We start from the raw sequence: 16,098 nt of genomic DNA, 5'->3' as shown, positions 1-16,098 counted from the left end.
TGACATCCGCCCTGGCCGGCCAGAGACCCGGGACCCGGGCTGAGTCCAACCTGAGCAGCAAACTCCAGCTCGCCAGCAACAAGGAGCAGAACGGTGAGTCCCCCCCAGCTCCTTCTCCCGCTCGCTTCCCGCGCCGCATTGTGCACCCGGGCGGGATGCACCCCGGCCCGCGCTGGGACGGACGCCTCCGCGCGTGTTCGCAGGCACCGGCTTTCGGAGGTTCTGCGGAGTTTGCAACTTCGGGAGCGGCCGCCGGGGCTCCAGCCTGGCGGCGTGATTGTCTCTGCGGGCGCACCCGGAGAGGGGACGTTCGGGGAGCCCCGGGGAACGTCGGTGCCAGCGTGCCTTGCAAGAAGAACTCTTGTTGCCAGAGTTCTAAGTTCAAGAACTGCCTCTAAATCCGAAGGCAACACGAATGAGTCTTGGCGTGTTTGAGTTTACTAAGAGTTTTTTGGATTGGGGAGGGGTTGTCCCAGGACGTGTATCAACCTCATTAATTGAAGCGCTCTAAGTGGAAAGACATCAATTAATCAATAAGTAGATAGGAAGTAAAGCGGTCAAGAAGAGGCCGTGTGGATGTCTTTAGGAGGTATTTAAAAATGTATTTCTCTTGCGCTTTTTTTTTTTTTTAATATGCCTTTGTACTCTGAAGCCCTTACCTTTCTGGTGGTGTGTTTTTATATGCGATGGTGAGTGGCTGCTATTTTGTGTGTGCTGGAAACGACTTAATCCTGCATAGGAAATGAGAATTACTTTCAGCTTTCAAGTGTACCTGAAATGTTTAGAAAACTCTCAGATGCAAGTTCCCTTGGGCTGGGATTGCACAGCGCTGGAGAAAGGCTCCTTTCATGAAGCCAGGGCTGCTTCAGGGTGTGTAATTTGCTTAGCCTCTGAACTCCATATGATTTACATCATTCAGTTTCTAAACTCCTTTGCTCTTGATCTACCATTATGAAGTCATTTTTGAGACTACTTTGTAAATAGAAATTTTATACTGCACATGAAACCACAATGTTAATGCAGGCTGTCTAAAATTAGAATATTAAACACCCTGTTTACAAGTAGTGGCTCTTAGTTTTATTTGAAAAGAAATGTACATGTTTTTACTGCTTTGTGTGCCATCTATTTAGAATGCAAGAATGCTGTCTCTTCATTAACCAGGCGACATGAACATAAGCAGCATACTTAGGAGATTGGAATGGTGTACGCTGTGTTTTTAAGTCTGAGCACCATTTTCTCGATGTTTTGGGGGCGTTTCCAAGCTTTAGTTTTGTACTGAAACTCTCCAAAGTGTTCACCTTTAAGAAAGCACAGAAAGTTCTAAAGTACAGAAGGAGAGAAAATAAGGATTCCTGGGACCTTTGTAGCCATTATGTGTATTTATTGTACTGGCAGCAAGACAAGCTATCACATTCATCAGCTAGACTTAATGTGGCTGCTTCTTACAACTTGTTGATGTGATGGCACATGGCACCTGCAGGCTGCTTGAGCTGCTGATCAAAAGACAGCCTAGGGATCCATCTCTAATCACGGGGACTGCAGAGGACTGGGGAGAGAGGGTGATCAAAGAAGTCACAGCACCAGCTGTACCCTGGCAGGAAACGGATCAGACCAACCTTTGTTCTTTCTCATGTAAAATAAATGTCAAGCTCAAAATATTGCCTCTTACTGGACAGACTTTCTTAAAATGAGTATGCATGCTATTCCTGGCTTCAGGCTTCTGTTTTTTACTTTTCCTGCCCCAGGTCCCTTCTGCTGCTCTCACGTATCAGGCCTGGCCTGACATCTCTTATGTTCCCGAGTCCCTTTAGGACTTGTACCCGTCATTGTCCTTTCCTTGTCATTTTGTCGTGTGGTCCATGTGCCACCATCCCTTTTAACCAGACTCCAGAACTTTCACAGGATCTTAGGCCACTTCCTGGAGTAGGTGCACACCCTCCTGAGGGATGGGTTCATGAAGTCAGGCCACACACTTTCTGTTGCCGTCAGAGACTGGACCATTTCTCTTCCTAAGATGCATGATGCTAAAAATAGCCGGGTTGTTTCCTAATCTGTGGGAAGAGGACCAGGCTATGTTTAGCCCTATGAGGGTTGGCCTCCGGAAGTAAGTGGAGGTGGAGGCACCACTCACCTTGCGGTGTTCAGTCTGAGAAGCGAGGCGATCAACGCTAGGGGGCGATATAGAGCTATTTTCCCCGCACAGGCAAGGTTCCAGGATGAGAGGGTAACAGGTAGTTGCTGATTAAGATTCCCCCGGGGAATGTGAGCAGTTTGTGTGACTTTCAAATTTCCCACCCCGTCAAGTGGGCATTTTTTGCCCTTCTGTTGAATTTTGATTGATTTTTGATCGTCTTGTTGCTCTTCTCAATTTAGCTAAGTGTCTAATTCTGAAAGTACAGACCCACCTGAGGATGCCACCTAAAAAATGCCATTGGCCCAGTTTGTAATGGATCTTTTTCTGAAAGAGCTTATAAGTGTGAAATGTGAAATGTCCAAATTGACCTATCATGACCATAGGAGTTCATTTTGACTTTCATGGACTCCTCCTCCATCATGGGACTGTTTTATCTGGAGTATTCCAAAGTCTCCTGTGGTGTCGACTCCATCACATCCTCAAGCCTGCTCAGTTTCAGATCAGCTGGGTGTCCTGAGATGTGTTATAAATGGAGATTGACTGCTGTAGCCAGTGTGGGTACTTGGATTTACACTGGGGCAAGGGAGGTGTTTTAAAGTTATCCTTGGGAGATCAGTGTCGTTTACCCAGTTAATTAGGTACTTGGATGTTTACTTAAAACTACTTTGCAATTCTTGCCACTTTACTGTAAAGATAATTGTATCCTCCAGTATCACCTGTTACCTCTGTGTCTTTTGTTTCTGCCTGTGCCATGTGGCTTGTGGGATCTTAGTTCCCCACCGAATATGGATTGAACCCCCCAGAGTGAAATTGCCCAGTACTAACCAGTAGACTACCAGGGAAGTCCCGCCTTTGTGTCTTCATCCTTCACACAACTCCTAGCAATGAAGTCTCACATATCCACCAAGGATTTCACTTAAAGAGGGAGATAAAAAAATCAGAACACTGAGGTAGGCAGGGTTTCTTACCTGTACATTCATGGCCATGGAAAAATTACTGTGATCTGTGTGCACTCATTTTAGAAGAGGATACCTCCCAAGAAATGAATAAGTTCCAAGATACTGTAGCAGAAGGAACCATATATATCACAAACAAAACTCAGCTTATTTGTTTGTCACCTGTGTGTAGCCCTAATTGGGCTTCCCAGGTGGCTCAGTGGTAAAGAATCCACCTGCCAGGGCAGGAGCTGAAGGAGACTGGGGTTTGATCCCTGGGTCAAGAAGATCCCCTGGAGGAGGAAATGGTAACCCACTCCAGTATTCTTGCCTGGACAGTCCTATGGACAGAGGAAAGGAGCCTGGCAGGTTATGTCCGTAGGGTTCAAAGGTCAGACAGGACTGAGTGACTGAGCACACACACATGTAGCCTCAATAGACGCCAATCACAAGCATCTGGACTAAGGCCTCACCTGCCTCGTGTCACTGCACAAGTGTCTTTAATTACCCACAGCCCTGAAACACGCTTCTGACTTCATCTTCTTTAACTATTGTGAGTGTAGATTTGGAATATGCCTCTATTGGGGTTTTCCTTATAAACGTCACTTAAAAAAATTGAGTAGAGTTGATCTTTAATCTTATGTAATGTACAGTATAATGAGTCACAATTATTACAGTTTATACTCCATTTATATTTATTGTAAAGTATTGGCTACATTCCTGTCTGGTGTAATATGCCTTGTAGCTTATTTTATACATAATACTGGACCTTTTAATTCCCTATCCTTATAAGCTCCTCCTGCTTCCCTCTCCCAATCACAGCATTTATCATATGTGCGCTTTTCACATATGATAAAATGGACAAAAGTCCATTTCAAGGACTTTTGTGGCCTGTGAAGCCATTTACTTTGGGGACAAATGGTCCCCTTGTAATGTGTCCCTGAGTACGTGTATCTTGTATTTGTGGCTTTTCTGTCATTTTCAGTGCCAACTTTCTCCTCCTCTGGCCAGTATGTCCCTATCCACCCCCCCCCCACCATTCTCAGGTAGCCGCTTCAAAGCTGTATTTGAAGCAGATCCGGTCATCACAATCCTCAGAATACTGTCCAGGAGAAAAGAACTCTGCCCAAGGACTCAAGGGACTTTCCTGTTAGTCTGTAAGTTGTCATAAAAGACCTTTGTGACAATTATTTTTGTTGTTTTGGGTTTTTTTTTTTTTTAACTTCCTCCTGGTTCTCTGCTCTTTTTGGGATGGTTGAGGAAGTTGAAGAAGTGAAGTACCGTTATGTAATGATGAATGTTGCTTTTCACAAGAGGTGACCGGAAAAACCCCCTTCTATTTTATGGTAACTTTTCTTCTCCTACCAACTCTTATCTTTTATGCTTAACCTGATATACTTGGTGATTACTTCTAAAAGGTAATTAGAAAGTACAAAGATCTGTGTGAAGCTTCAGGGACTATATTTCACTTGTGAATAGTTGTAAGTAGATGCTAGCGGCCGACCCTAAACTTTCCTTTTTGTTGCATTTTGCAGATCCCTGTCTTGGCCACTGGGATCCTAGCTTGGTCTATTCTTATTTCATCCTTCCTAAAATTTATTTCTTACATGTATTCTGGGCATTCTCTTCCACTTCATGTTTTTTCAAAATTTTTGGTGCTAAAATTTTGCTGTATGTGTAAGTTGCACACTTTTTGTAGAAATAGAAATCTAGTGATCATGCAATGTGTGTTAAATACGTAATAACTGAATCAATGCATTTGTAATATCCACCCTCCCAAAAGCCCCCAAGACTGCTAAACATTTCCCCAAAGGTTTCTGTTTTGTTTTTATTTATTTTTAAAATTGTAAGTTTATTTTATGTTGGAGTATAGTTAATTAACAAAGTTGTGTTAGTTGTAGATGGATTGCAAAGTGGTTCAACTACACATACACTTTTATCCCTTCTTTTTCAAATTCTTTTCCTATTTAGGTTATTCTAGAATATTGAGCAAAGTGGAAGTTTCTGTTTGTAGCAATCAACATGGTAGAAGTCGTAATAAAAGTCCCTTCATTTACTTTGTCTGATTTTAATTTTTCTGATGATTTTAGTTGAAAACGTTATCTGTAGTCAGAATATCTTTGTATCAACAGTCCCCAACTTTTTCAGCACCAGAGACGGGTTTCATGGAAGACAATTTTTCCAGAGACCAGGGGTGGGGAGATAGTTTCAGGATGATTCAGGTGTATTACATTTATTTGCACTTTATTTCTATTATTAATACATCAACTCCACCTCAGACCATCAGGCATTTGATCCCAGAGGTTGGAGATCCCTGCTGTATATAATGCTATATCATTTCTGTATAACTCATTGGTTAAGGGGGTCTCTGTGAATTATTTTTCTCTACCACTGTCTCCACCTGTGATTTTTTTTTTTCTCATATCTCCCTTTCCTGTCTCCTGAGGACATGTCTAATGGTTGATTTTTTGCTAGTAACCCCAGGTACGACCACACCAATTGTGGAAATTTTGAAATATCCTCAGAGGGTTGGGAAGGAGCCCAGCTGCTTCTCCAGGACAGATGGAACATCTTTGTGCCTGGCCCAGCTCTGGACATCGGAGGCAGTGCCCCAGCCCTCCTGGCCTCCTTCCTGATGAATCCCCGTGCCTGCCACTCTGATGGTTAAGCCTTTTGACACTTTCCACTATGGACAATTTAGTTCATAATGGAGTTAAAACTGCTGTCTCTTCTCCCCACTGCTGGGCATTCAGGCCCAAGGCACCTGCGGCTTGAAGGACCCAGAGAGAAGAAAGGGTACAACCTCCTTCGAGCCTTCTTCTTGAAGCTTCTTTGGTTCAAGCCAAGGGTGTGTGTGTGGGTGAGATGGGGCAGGGGACGTGGCACGGATGGCATGGGATTGGAGCACTCGGGTGCCTGATCCTGCTTCCCCAGATGACACCGAGCAGCTGCTCCCGCCTGGGTACCACCTTCCTGTTATCTGGTTTAAAGAGACTGCTCTCTGAGGCCCTTTTTCTAACTACTTACATTAACCACCCCTGTTCATCACATCAAGGTGAATCCACTCTTTGGTATTCTGCTTGTTGTTTATTGGTTTATTTGTTGTCTCCGTGCCCTGATCCCCACCTTGTAGAATGGCAGGTCCCTGAGAGCACAGCCCTGTCTGACTTGTTCTCTGTGGATGCTCCAGGGTAGGGAACTGAGGGTGTCATATGTTGAGTATTTGTTGGATGGTTCTGGATGTTAATGTCTTGTTTCAGGAGAACTCTGGCATTGCCTGGAACGTGCAGGCCATCTTGGAAGGTGGCATTTTGACACTGGAGCTTTCACATTGCTTGACTGTTTTCATAGGAAGAGAAACTTGCTTATTGGCTGCAATGGGAGATGCCAATGAGAGTTTTACTTTGTCATTTTGGTAAATGTCCCACGTTACCAGGAGTGTACCAGTTCGGTGGGTAGGCTTCCTAGAAGTGGTGCTAGTGACTGTCTTAGAAGTGCCACTCTGCCAGGCACTCTGCAGGTGGACCACGTGTGGTCAGGCTCCTGCACTGCCCAGATGGGGAACTCTGAATGGCTAACACAACTCCAGAACCAGCGTGCTTCCTGCCTTCTGCTTGTGGCGCACAGGTGAGAAATCAGCAGTGAGTCTGGTGTGTGGAGCCTTAGAGCTGGAGGGTTCCCAGGAATCTGTCCCCACCGATGTTTAAAGTGAGGTCTGGACCACCAAGGTGACTTGGTCAAGGTCGCCCTGGAGGGCAGCCAAGTTCAACGGCTCATGTGCTGATCTGTTTTTCTTCCAGGAGAACCAATTAGGCAAATGGAATTCTAGTGTCAAAATTCCAACACTCCGTATAAAAGCATTTTTTTACTGTTTTATGAGGTTTCATGTTTTGGGGGCAGTAAGGGGAGGTGGGACTCCTTTGATCCTGAAACATTGTCTATGGGAACACGAAAGACGACAATCTTAGAATAATCATGCTAATTAAATATATTTGGCTAATGTCTATTGTAATAGTGCTGTTGTGGTGGGACTATGACAGTTTGGCAAATGACTTGAAATACTTCCTTTAGAATTGTGATGTCTTGAGATCTTATTTTCAGTGGGTCTGTGGATGAACAGTGTTTAGTTGCATATTTTGCCGTATTTGTTGAGGATGGTGAAGAGAAAGACTGACATTGGAAAGCCTGGCTTCACGGGGAGCTTTTCTTATGCTTTCTGTTTTTTATTTTGGCAGTTTTGAACATTTTATTTAGCAGTTTTGAACATTTTATTTAGCAGGATGTCTCATTGGTAAAAGTACCATCAAAATGAGTGGATGAGCGTGGTTTAGTGAGCTCTAGGGTGCACAGCCTGTTATTCTTATGCAGTGGATTTAGTGAATGATTTCAGCCTTTATTTACACTATATTATGGGATTTCCTAGTCAGAGGTTCAGATTGCTCTTAAAGCCAAGAGCATCAAGGAAATTAATTTATACCTGTGGACTTGAACGCTTTCCTAAAACAGGATTCACTTACCTTTATAAAAAATTGTGTTTGCAGAGTTCAACATCTGAGAATAGTTGAGCTGCAGTTATAAAGAGGAGTTACTTTCTTATATTTCTATAAGCCACATGACTACGGGCGATGTTTTTGGTAGCATCAGCTCATTTTGTCTTTTACATTATGAGGATACATTGTAAACAGAGTTCAGCTCCTCTTACCTGCTCTCTGCCTCCACATCAGACCTCTTATGCGCCTTCGAATTGGTGACAGAGCAGCCTCCTTCCTGGACATCTGCCTTGTTGCAAAGCCAAACCGTCTTTGCCAGACTGGCTTTAGTAATTTTACTTTCTTAGTGTTAAGCTTAATTCCTTTTTAATTTTCAATCTGTGATTTTTTTTTTTTTTTGTATTTGGCATTTCCTCTATTGCATAGTAGTTGAGCCATTTCTCAATTGAGGCGGGGTGTATTGGATTGTTGCCAGGTTTGGAGGAGCCGAGGCAAAGCGGATGTCTGGCTCTTTGAGGAAACCAGCATCCCCAGCAGCGTGAGGTCCATTGATGATAAAAAGTATAAGGATGCAGCTCTGCCTTGCTCCTACGTCCACTGTGTTCTGATGAGAAACCAGGAAGCGCTCCTGGAAAGGGCAGCATCTGGAAGCATCCTTTGGAGGCGATTCAGTGGGACAAAAGGGTTCTTAGTAAGCCTCTGGTTTTCTGATGCTTAACGATGACTCCGCAGGAGAGCCTGTTAGGAGCTACTCTTGTGCTCAGCAGTTGCAGACAGTATGGAGTTTATATCTCTGTAACCTCCCCTTGTGGTATTAGGAAAAACACGGAGGCTTTACCGGCTAAGTAGCCAAGGTCGCACAGCTGGTAAACGTTTGGACCTGGATCTGACTCCAGGCCAGGACTCAGAGCCACGTGCCTCCCCCTTCATGACTTAATGGTCTAGTGTTTTATTAGAACATTGTTTTTAAACAGCAAATATTTATAACCGTCTACTCTGTGCTAAGCTCTGCCCTCGGTGCTGGATACACAGAGAAGAAGACTCGGTTCTCGTCCTTGCAAACCTCTGCCCAGGGAGAACTGTGGCTCAGAGTTCGTCTCCTGGTCTGTTGGTTCTGGGCTTCCGGTGCTGTGGGAGTGCAGAGGGCTTTACTGCACTCTTGCACTCTCAAAAACTCTTCTGATTGACCAGGTGGTGGATTCGACCTGGGAAAGAAGCACATGGAGAAAAGCCCCCACAAGGGAGCTGACATGTTTTGAAACAGGCTTGAAGAGGGAAAAAGAGGAAAGGGTTCTAGCCCGAGGGCACTCTGCATCAGAGAGTAGAGACAAGTCTGGGGCCCAGGGTAAGCAGAGGTGGGGGGAGATTCAAGGGCCGGATGCTGTTTGCAGGGAGTGCCTCCTGCAGGGTTGGCAGCTCACAAACAGAATTTCAGAAAAGCTTGTCTTCACTCTGCAAACAGTAGAAACTGGAGAGGATGTAGAGACAAGGGAACCCTCCTACACTGTTGATGGAAATGGACATTGATATGGTCACTGTGGAGAACAGTATGGCAGGTCCTCAAAAAACTAGAAATATAGAGCTGCCATATGATCCAGTAATCCCACTACTGGGCATATATCCAGAGAAAAGCAATTCAGAAGGGTTCATGCACCGCAGTGTTCATAGAAGTACTGTTTACAACAGCCAGGACATGGAAGCAACTTAAGTGTCCATTCATAGATGAACAGTTAAAGATGTGGTACGTACATATATATAGTGGAATACTGCTCAGCCACACGAAAGAATGAAACAATGTCATTTGTAAAAACATGGATAACCTAGAGATTATCAGATTAAGTCAGAAAGAGGGAGACAAATGTCATATGATATATATCCCTTATATGTGGAATCTAAAGAAAAAAAGATACAAATGTACTTATTTACAAAATAGACATAGAGAACAAATTCAGTGTTACCAAAGGGGAAAGGTGAGAGAAAGATAAAGTAGGAGTTTGGGACTGATATATACACCCTGCTGCTGCTAAGTCACTTCAGTCGTGTCCGAGTCTGTGTAACCCCATAGATGGCAGCCCACCAGGCTCTCCCACCCCTGGGATTCTCCAGGCAAGAACACTGGAGTGGGTTGCCATTTCCTTCTCCAATGCATGAAAGTGAAAAGTGAAAGTGAAGTTGATCAGTCGTGTCCGACTCTTAGCGACCTCATGGACTGCAGCCTACCAGGCTCCTCCATCCATGGGATTTTCCAGGCAAGAGTACTGGAGTGGGGTGCCATTGCCTTCTCCGATATACACCCTACTATATATAAAATATAAAATAAATATATATATTTATATATAAAATAAATAAGCAACAAAGACCAACTGTATGGCATAGGGAACCATACTCAATATTTTGTAATAACCTATAAAAGAAAAGAATCTGAAAAAGAATATGTATAGATACACATGTCCATACCAAATACATACATATATACATATGTATATATACACATGTACACACCAAATACATACATATATACATATGCATATATACACACATGTGTACGTGCTCAGTCTTTTCAGTCGTGGCTGACTCTCTGCGACGCTATGTCCATGGGGTTCTCCAGGCAAGAATACTGGAGTGGGTTGCCATGCCCTCCTCCAGGGGATATATATACATATATATATATATATAAGAGTTGGACACGACTGAGCACGTGGCACAAGCGTATATATATATATATATATATATATAGTGAGTGAGTGAAGTGAAGTCGCTCAGTCGTGTCCACTCTTTGCAACCCTGTGGACTGTGGCCCACCAGGGTCCTCCATCCATGGGATTCTCCAGGCAAGAATACTGGAGTGGGTTGCCATTTCCTTCTCCAGGTGATCTTCCTGACTCAGGGATCGAACCTGGGTCTCCCTCATTGGAGGCAGACACTTTAACCTCTGAGCCACCAGGGAAGATACATATGTATATATGTATTTATATATATACACATACATATACTGAATGACTGTGTTGTACACCTGAAACTAACACAGCATGGTAAATCAACTGGACTTCAATAAAAAAAAACAAAGGATTGTCTTCATGTTTAAGATTGGTCAGAAGCTTCCAGTTACTTTATAGGCAGGCAGGCAGCAGAATTCTGCACTGGTGTGAGCAGAGAAGGGCTTATTGGGGTTTTCTTGGGAAGTTCTGAGCCGGTCTGGGGGCAGGCTGCACAGCCTCAGGGACACTCAAATAAGGGAAGCCAGTGTCCACACTACTCTCTGCTGCCTGCTACTTACATGAGTAAACAAAGAGTTAACTTCACACTCCACTCACACAATGGGTGGCAGGCAGTAGGAGGCTGGGTGCAGGACCAGGATGGGGTAGGGGGCAGTGTGCGTGCAATTAGTGTGATGAAGCTCTTCCCCTGACAGGAGCAAGGAAGACAGCCTTTGCATTTTCAAGGGAAAAGATTTTGAGTTTCCTGGAAAAGTAATTCTTGTGAGGTAATGCAAATACAGGAGGTTGGTCCTGGTTCCTTGGACACAACGCTAGAAATATTTTGAGGTATTTAAGGATTTGAAATGAATGCACTCACTTGGTGGATGGGCTGTGTGGATCTCATGTCATTTTTTTGAAGTCAGGCTGTTTGCATTCCAGGAAAGCCTTGTTCCTGAGTGGACACTATTTTAAGCTTTTCAGCCTTTGCAAGATGGTCTTGGGCTTCTTTGCTCTGATTATGCACAGCTGGCCCTTGCACCTGCCTTGGGAATCAGTGCACAGATCAGAAACCATTAACAACAGAAGCTGGCCTTCCGTGGTGCTTATCTCGTGTTGTTTCTGGCAGTTATTTTTGCTGGGTATTTATAAGGACATCTGTCTTTGAAAGAGTCATGTTATCTTTTTTTTTTTTCTTCACTGAGGAATAAATCACAGCTTGTTTCCTTACTGCCACACACATTCATGGTCTGAGGTGATTATAAATGCAAATTGTAAGTCATTAAAGTGTTATAATGTCTTTTTCTGTGGCAGCAGGTGATGTTTAAAATCACTGTATGAAGAAGAATCATTTGCTTAGAATGTGATTAAGAGATGGGAACAGATGAGAAGCAAAAAAAAAAAAAAACCAGTTCTTTTCTGGAAAATTCTTACTAGGTTTGGAGAAAAGGGGAACATCAGGGTTCATTTTTGATGTATCTTACTTTAAACTTGAGACATGGTGATGGGAGGGTACACGTCGTTTAAGAACACAGGAAAACACAGTAACTTCCAACACTTTCATATTTTTCCTTGGAGATAGATTAGACTTCTTAGAGTGTGACTTGCCATCTGATTAGCCTCTCAAAGGATGGAGATTGAGCTCCATAAAAACAAGAAGCCAAGCTGGCTAGTGCTCATGGAGGGCCAGAGATGGGGTGTCCTGGAGGCAGGTCTCCCCTGCTGGTAATAGATTTATGTTGTGGGTCATAAAAGGTATTGGGGCGGCTTCCTGTTAAATAAGCAGCAGTGTTTGAACGCGTATGTTTTGTGACTGGTTTTACTTTTATCTGTAAACTAAAGTGCACTCTATCTGGAGATCCCCACGGAAATGAGTTGCCTTTGTGATACAGGAGACTAGCTCTCATAGCAGACTACCATTTCTAGAGGTTCAGATGCAGTTTCTTGTATAGCATAGATGTATATGATGGCCTCAGCTGTATCTTTATTTTGTGTTAGTCACAAAACCTTTTGTAGAAGAATCGACGGTCAAAAATAGCAGGCATTTCCTGGTCAAAATCTGCCCAAATATTGAGAGATGTTGAGAGAATCTAGATACCTCATTGATAAAGGTTAACCCTTGAAAAAGTGGTTCATAGTTGAGACTTTGCATAGGCTTGCTGTTTACAGGCATGATTAAAAATGAAATATTAAGAATTAAATAATCTGTATTTTTGTTCTTAGCACTTTTTTCATCATGGTAGAAGATGCATCTTTCATGGGTACTGATCACTTTTAATGGGGACCGGTGGACACCTCTTAAACTAAGTGCTCTAGAAAGGTTTCCTTTGAGAATTAACATTTACATCCTCAGAAATCAATGATGGTGTCTGGATCCCAATTTCCTTGCAATCTTCCTTTGCGGTCACTTCCAAATGGCCAACCTCCTGTAGCAAAATACTCAGCGGTACAAATCTTCTGGAAGAAGTGTAAATGCTATACTTTTACTTGGAAAAATGGGAAAGGAGGGCTTCTTAATATATCTGCTGGGCATTTAAGACTGCACAAAGCACAGGAAATAGTTTGGGAGTGTGGGAGCGTGTGGTGTTTCCAAGTACAAACATTGTTTTGAAAATTTCCCCGGTAGTGGTGAATTATATGAGACCACGTCCAGCTAAGGAGAGCTTGTTTAACTGGCTTGTGGTTCTGGGGTTCATTCAAACACTCTTAAACAAAATAAAGGGAGTGGATGTAATGACTTCTTTATGGAAGGGCCGTAAAAAGGTACAGAGCCGTGTAAACAAATTGAGTCATTTACTAGATGTTTCAGTGATAGATTTGCAGTCCAAATTCAGGGTTGTATATTATAGTTTACAGGCTCTGACCATGGTCTACCTTAAAAATGAAGTTACAAGCTTGTTTTTTGGTTTGTTTATATGTTTGCTTTTCTTTGGTGCATGGAAATCTGTTATTGCTGTTTTATGTGACAGCTTGAAAAAATACAGTTTTGAACATCAACTTGTATGCTGGTTCAACTTTGGAAAATGGTGAGAAACTCACATGTGAAAAGTTGAACTGACCTGATTTTTGGTAGCCCTGGGTTCTATTCAAGAAAAATAGGATGATTGAAATTGAAGTTTTCCTTCTGGGCTCAGGCATGTCCGAACTAATTGTAAAATAATTGTTCTGGCTAACAAGAGCAGGCCCGTAACTACAACTATGTAAAGTAGAAATCCAACAGCAGTTATGATTTACAGTTACGATAACTCTGCCAATGTTGTAATAAAACCTCTCTTATAACCAACCTACAGTCACATTCATTCCTCTTAGTTGAGGCCTAGGTAAAAGTCCTCTCCTGAGTGGTCTTGCTTTTGAGAGTTGCTGTTGCATTAGAATATTCATTGACCTCCTCTAAGACTGGTATGAGGGCTGTGCCTTCCAGTGAAGGGGAGGCGGGTGGGGTAAGAGTCAGAACACGTGGTTCTGCACACCGGTCATGGTGACTAGTTGCAGCGGAAGCCAGAAATAAATTTGGAAATTGAAGTGAGGAAAGGAAACTAAATAATTTCTATGTTGATACCATAACATTTATTCATTCTGTAACTTCTCTCCATCAAGGTTGGCTTGCCTAGCCTTAGAGGAAGTGGATTGTGTAAGAAACCTCGGTAAAAATCAATGAGCCTTTCTAAGTTCTGAAAACTGGTGGCATCGCACCATACTGGCAGCTTTCAAGTGTTCCTGCGGGAAGTTTGGCAGCGGAAATAGCTGCTCCAGCTCCACAGGCCTGAAAAACAAGGGACAATGGTGGATATTATAGCTTCTGTGTAATGTGTGACTTGCTGTTTCCTTTTTTCCCCCTCTTTTTAATGCATATGGGTTACATGGCCTTAAGTCTGTGAAAGATCTAGGATCTGCCTTTAAATCAGATTCTTGGTGATCTTGACAGCAGTTCAGAGCCTGTTAACCTCTTTTATGTAGCGCAGAGTTCTGATGGTCATATGTGATCTCAGCACAGAGTGACCTGGGACCTGCCTGAAACCAGGAGGGGTCACTCCCTTCAGCAACTTATCTTGCAGAGGGGAGACGAGGCAGGTACTGGCCGTGATGCAGAGTAACCCAAGTGTGTGGTGGGAATGCAAGGAAAGGCAGGAGGATTTATAGCCAAGACCTTAGAGGGTTAGGGAGGTTGTTAGGGCAGAAGTGCATTCTGAGCAGTCACCTGGATAGGTAGTAACCTGTGTTCCTGCAGAATCGGGGCTGCTGGAGTGGAGGTTGGGAGGGGGAGCTGCTGAGGAAATGTGCAGAGCAGGGAAGCCAGGAACCTCAGTCTATCTTGCAGTGTGTTGTGATGGAGACCTCTGGGTGAGTCCCGGGGGCGGGTGGTGGGAAGGCAGGCCCAGAGAAGGCTGGCACAGCGAGGAAAGGGTGCCTGCAGCACCATCGTGAGCTTGCTATGAGCCCTAGCGGAGCTGCTCAGGAAGCCAAGCGAAGACCTACCTTTGGTTCCTTGTGGAATGTGCCATAAAGAGACAGGATTCGGGCTGCAGGAAGGGAAGGGTAAAGTGGAAGGACAGGGAAGCCCCATGTTTGTGGTCCGGAACCAGCAGGAAGAGTCATGCGGGGAGAGAGGGAAGAAAACAAAGAGGAGAGGAGAGGGAGGAAAGAAATAGAGAAACATAAGGGGGAGTAGGAAGGGAAGGAGAGCAAGAAGGAAGGAAGAGTGGGAGGGAGGCAGGAAGGAGGCACTTTAAGGCAGGAAGAGGTGGGTGCCCTGGAAAGGGAGAGAAGAATCAAGGAGCTTGGCCAATGGTAAAACATACAGTAGAGTTTCAAGAAAATGAGGACTGATGAATAGACATGAGGTTTCAATGTAGACGGAAAAACAAAGACAAAACAAAAGCAAAAACCCTTCAATGTGATGAGCAGTGCAGAAGTACAAGGCAGAATGTTTATGGAGTCCAGTGCAGACAGATATAGTCTGTGAGGGTTTGGGGAGAGCTTTAGGGATCAAGGGAAAGCAATACTGAAGTGGTTTCTGAGGGGAAAGGGAAAAAAAGTTTTTGTTGCTTGTTTGGTGGGTTGGAGAGAGACCTGCAGTGGGGTTTTGGTCCAGCTAAATGTGCCCTAGGTAATAGGAGAGAAAAGATAAGGAAAGTTGGTGTTTCTGCCTGGCCTGTCTATCTAGAGGGATATGGAGATGACAGGACTTGAAGACGGAGCTGGAGGAAAGATGCGTGAAGGCAGTGACTAAGGCAGCATCAGTGAAAATACTTACGTGGAAGAGAGTGACATGGAAAATGTATGTGAAAAAGACACAACGGAAACCAGTGTTAGCAAGGACTTTAACTTATTCAAAGCTACAGGGATTTAAGAAAATAAGCATGGAAATTCAAATTCAATGAGCACCCTTTAAATTTATTTATTTTTTTTTTATACTGGAGTGTGGTTGATGCGCACTGTTGTGTTCCAGCTGTGTAGCACAGCTGTTCTGTTATTCATATGTATGTGTCCATTCTTTCCCAGATTCTTTACTCCTGTAGTTTATTACATAATATTGAGTGGAATTCCCTGTGCTATGCAGAAGGTCTTTGTTGGCTACCTATAGTAGTGTGTATATGTCAGTCCCAGTCTCCTAATTTATCCCCCACTACCTTTCAGTTCAGTTCAGTGGCTCAGTCCTGTCCAACTCTTTGCAACCCCATGAATCGCAGCACGCCAGGCCTCCCTGTCCATCACCAACTCCCGGAGTTCACCCAGACTCACGTCCATCGAGTCAGTGATGCCATCCAGCCATCTCATCCTCTGTCGTCCCCTTCTCCTCCTGCCCCCAATTCCTCCCAGCATCAGAGTCTTTTCCAATGAGT

At 43.8% G+C, this 16,098-nt stretch overlaps 1 protein-coding gene across 1 annotated transcript in view; it reads left to right on the top strand.

The window, feature by feature from the left end:
- Positions 1-54: 54 nt before the first annotated feature.
- The window catches only part of PDGFC (platelet derived growth factor C), a gene marked incomplete at its 5' end in the record, with an annotated part of 252,777 nt that continues 236,733 nt past the window's right edge, over positions 55-16,098 (top strand). Inside the window, one exon of the mRNA XM_010836107.1 lies at positions 55-93. Coding sequence (XP_010834409.1) covers positions 55-93 — 39 coding nt within the window. The remainder of the gene's footprint in view (positions 94-16,098) is intronic.

Source organism: Bison bison, unplaced genomic scaffold (assembly GCF_000754665.1).
Source record: "Bison bison bison isolate TAMUID 2011002044 unplaced genomic scaffold, Bison_UMD1.0 scf7180017864060, whole genome shotgun sequence".
Lineage (NCBI taxonomy): Eukaryota > Metazoa > Chordata > Mammalia > Artiodactyla > Bovidae > Bison > Bison bison.
Note: the sequence above shows the minus strand (reverse complement) of the source record. Positions and strands in the feature narration are given on the sequence as shown.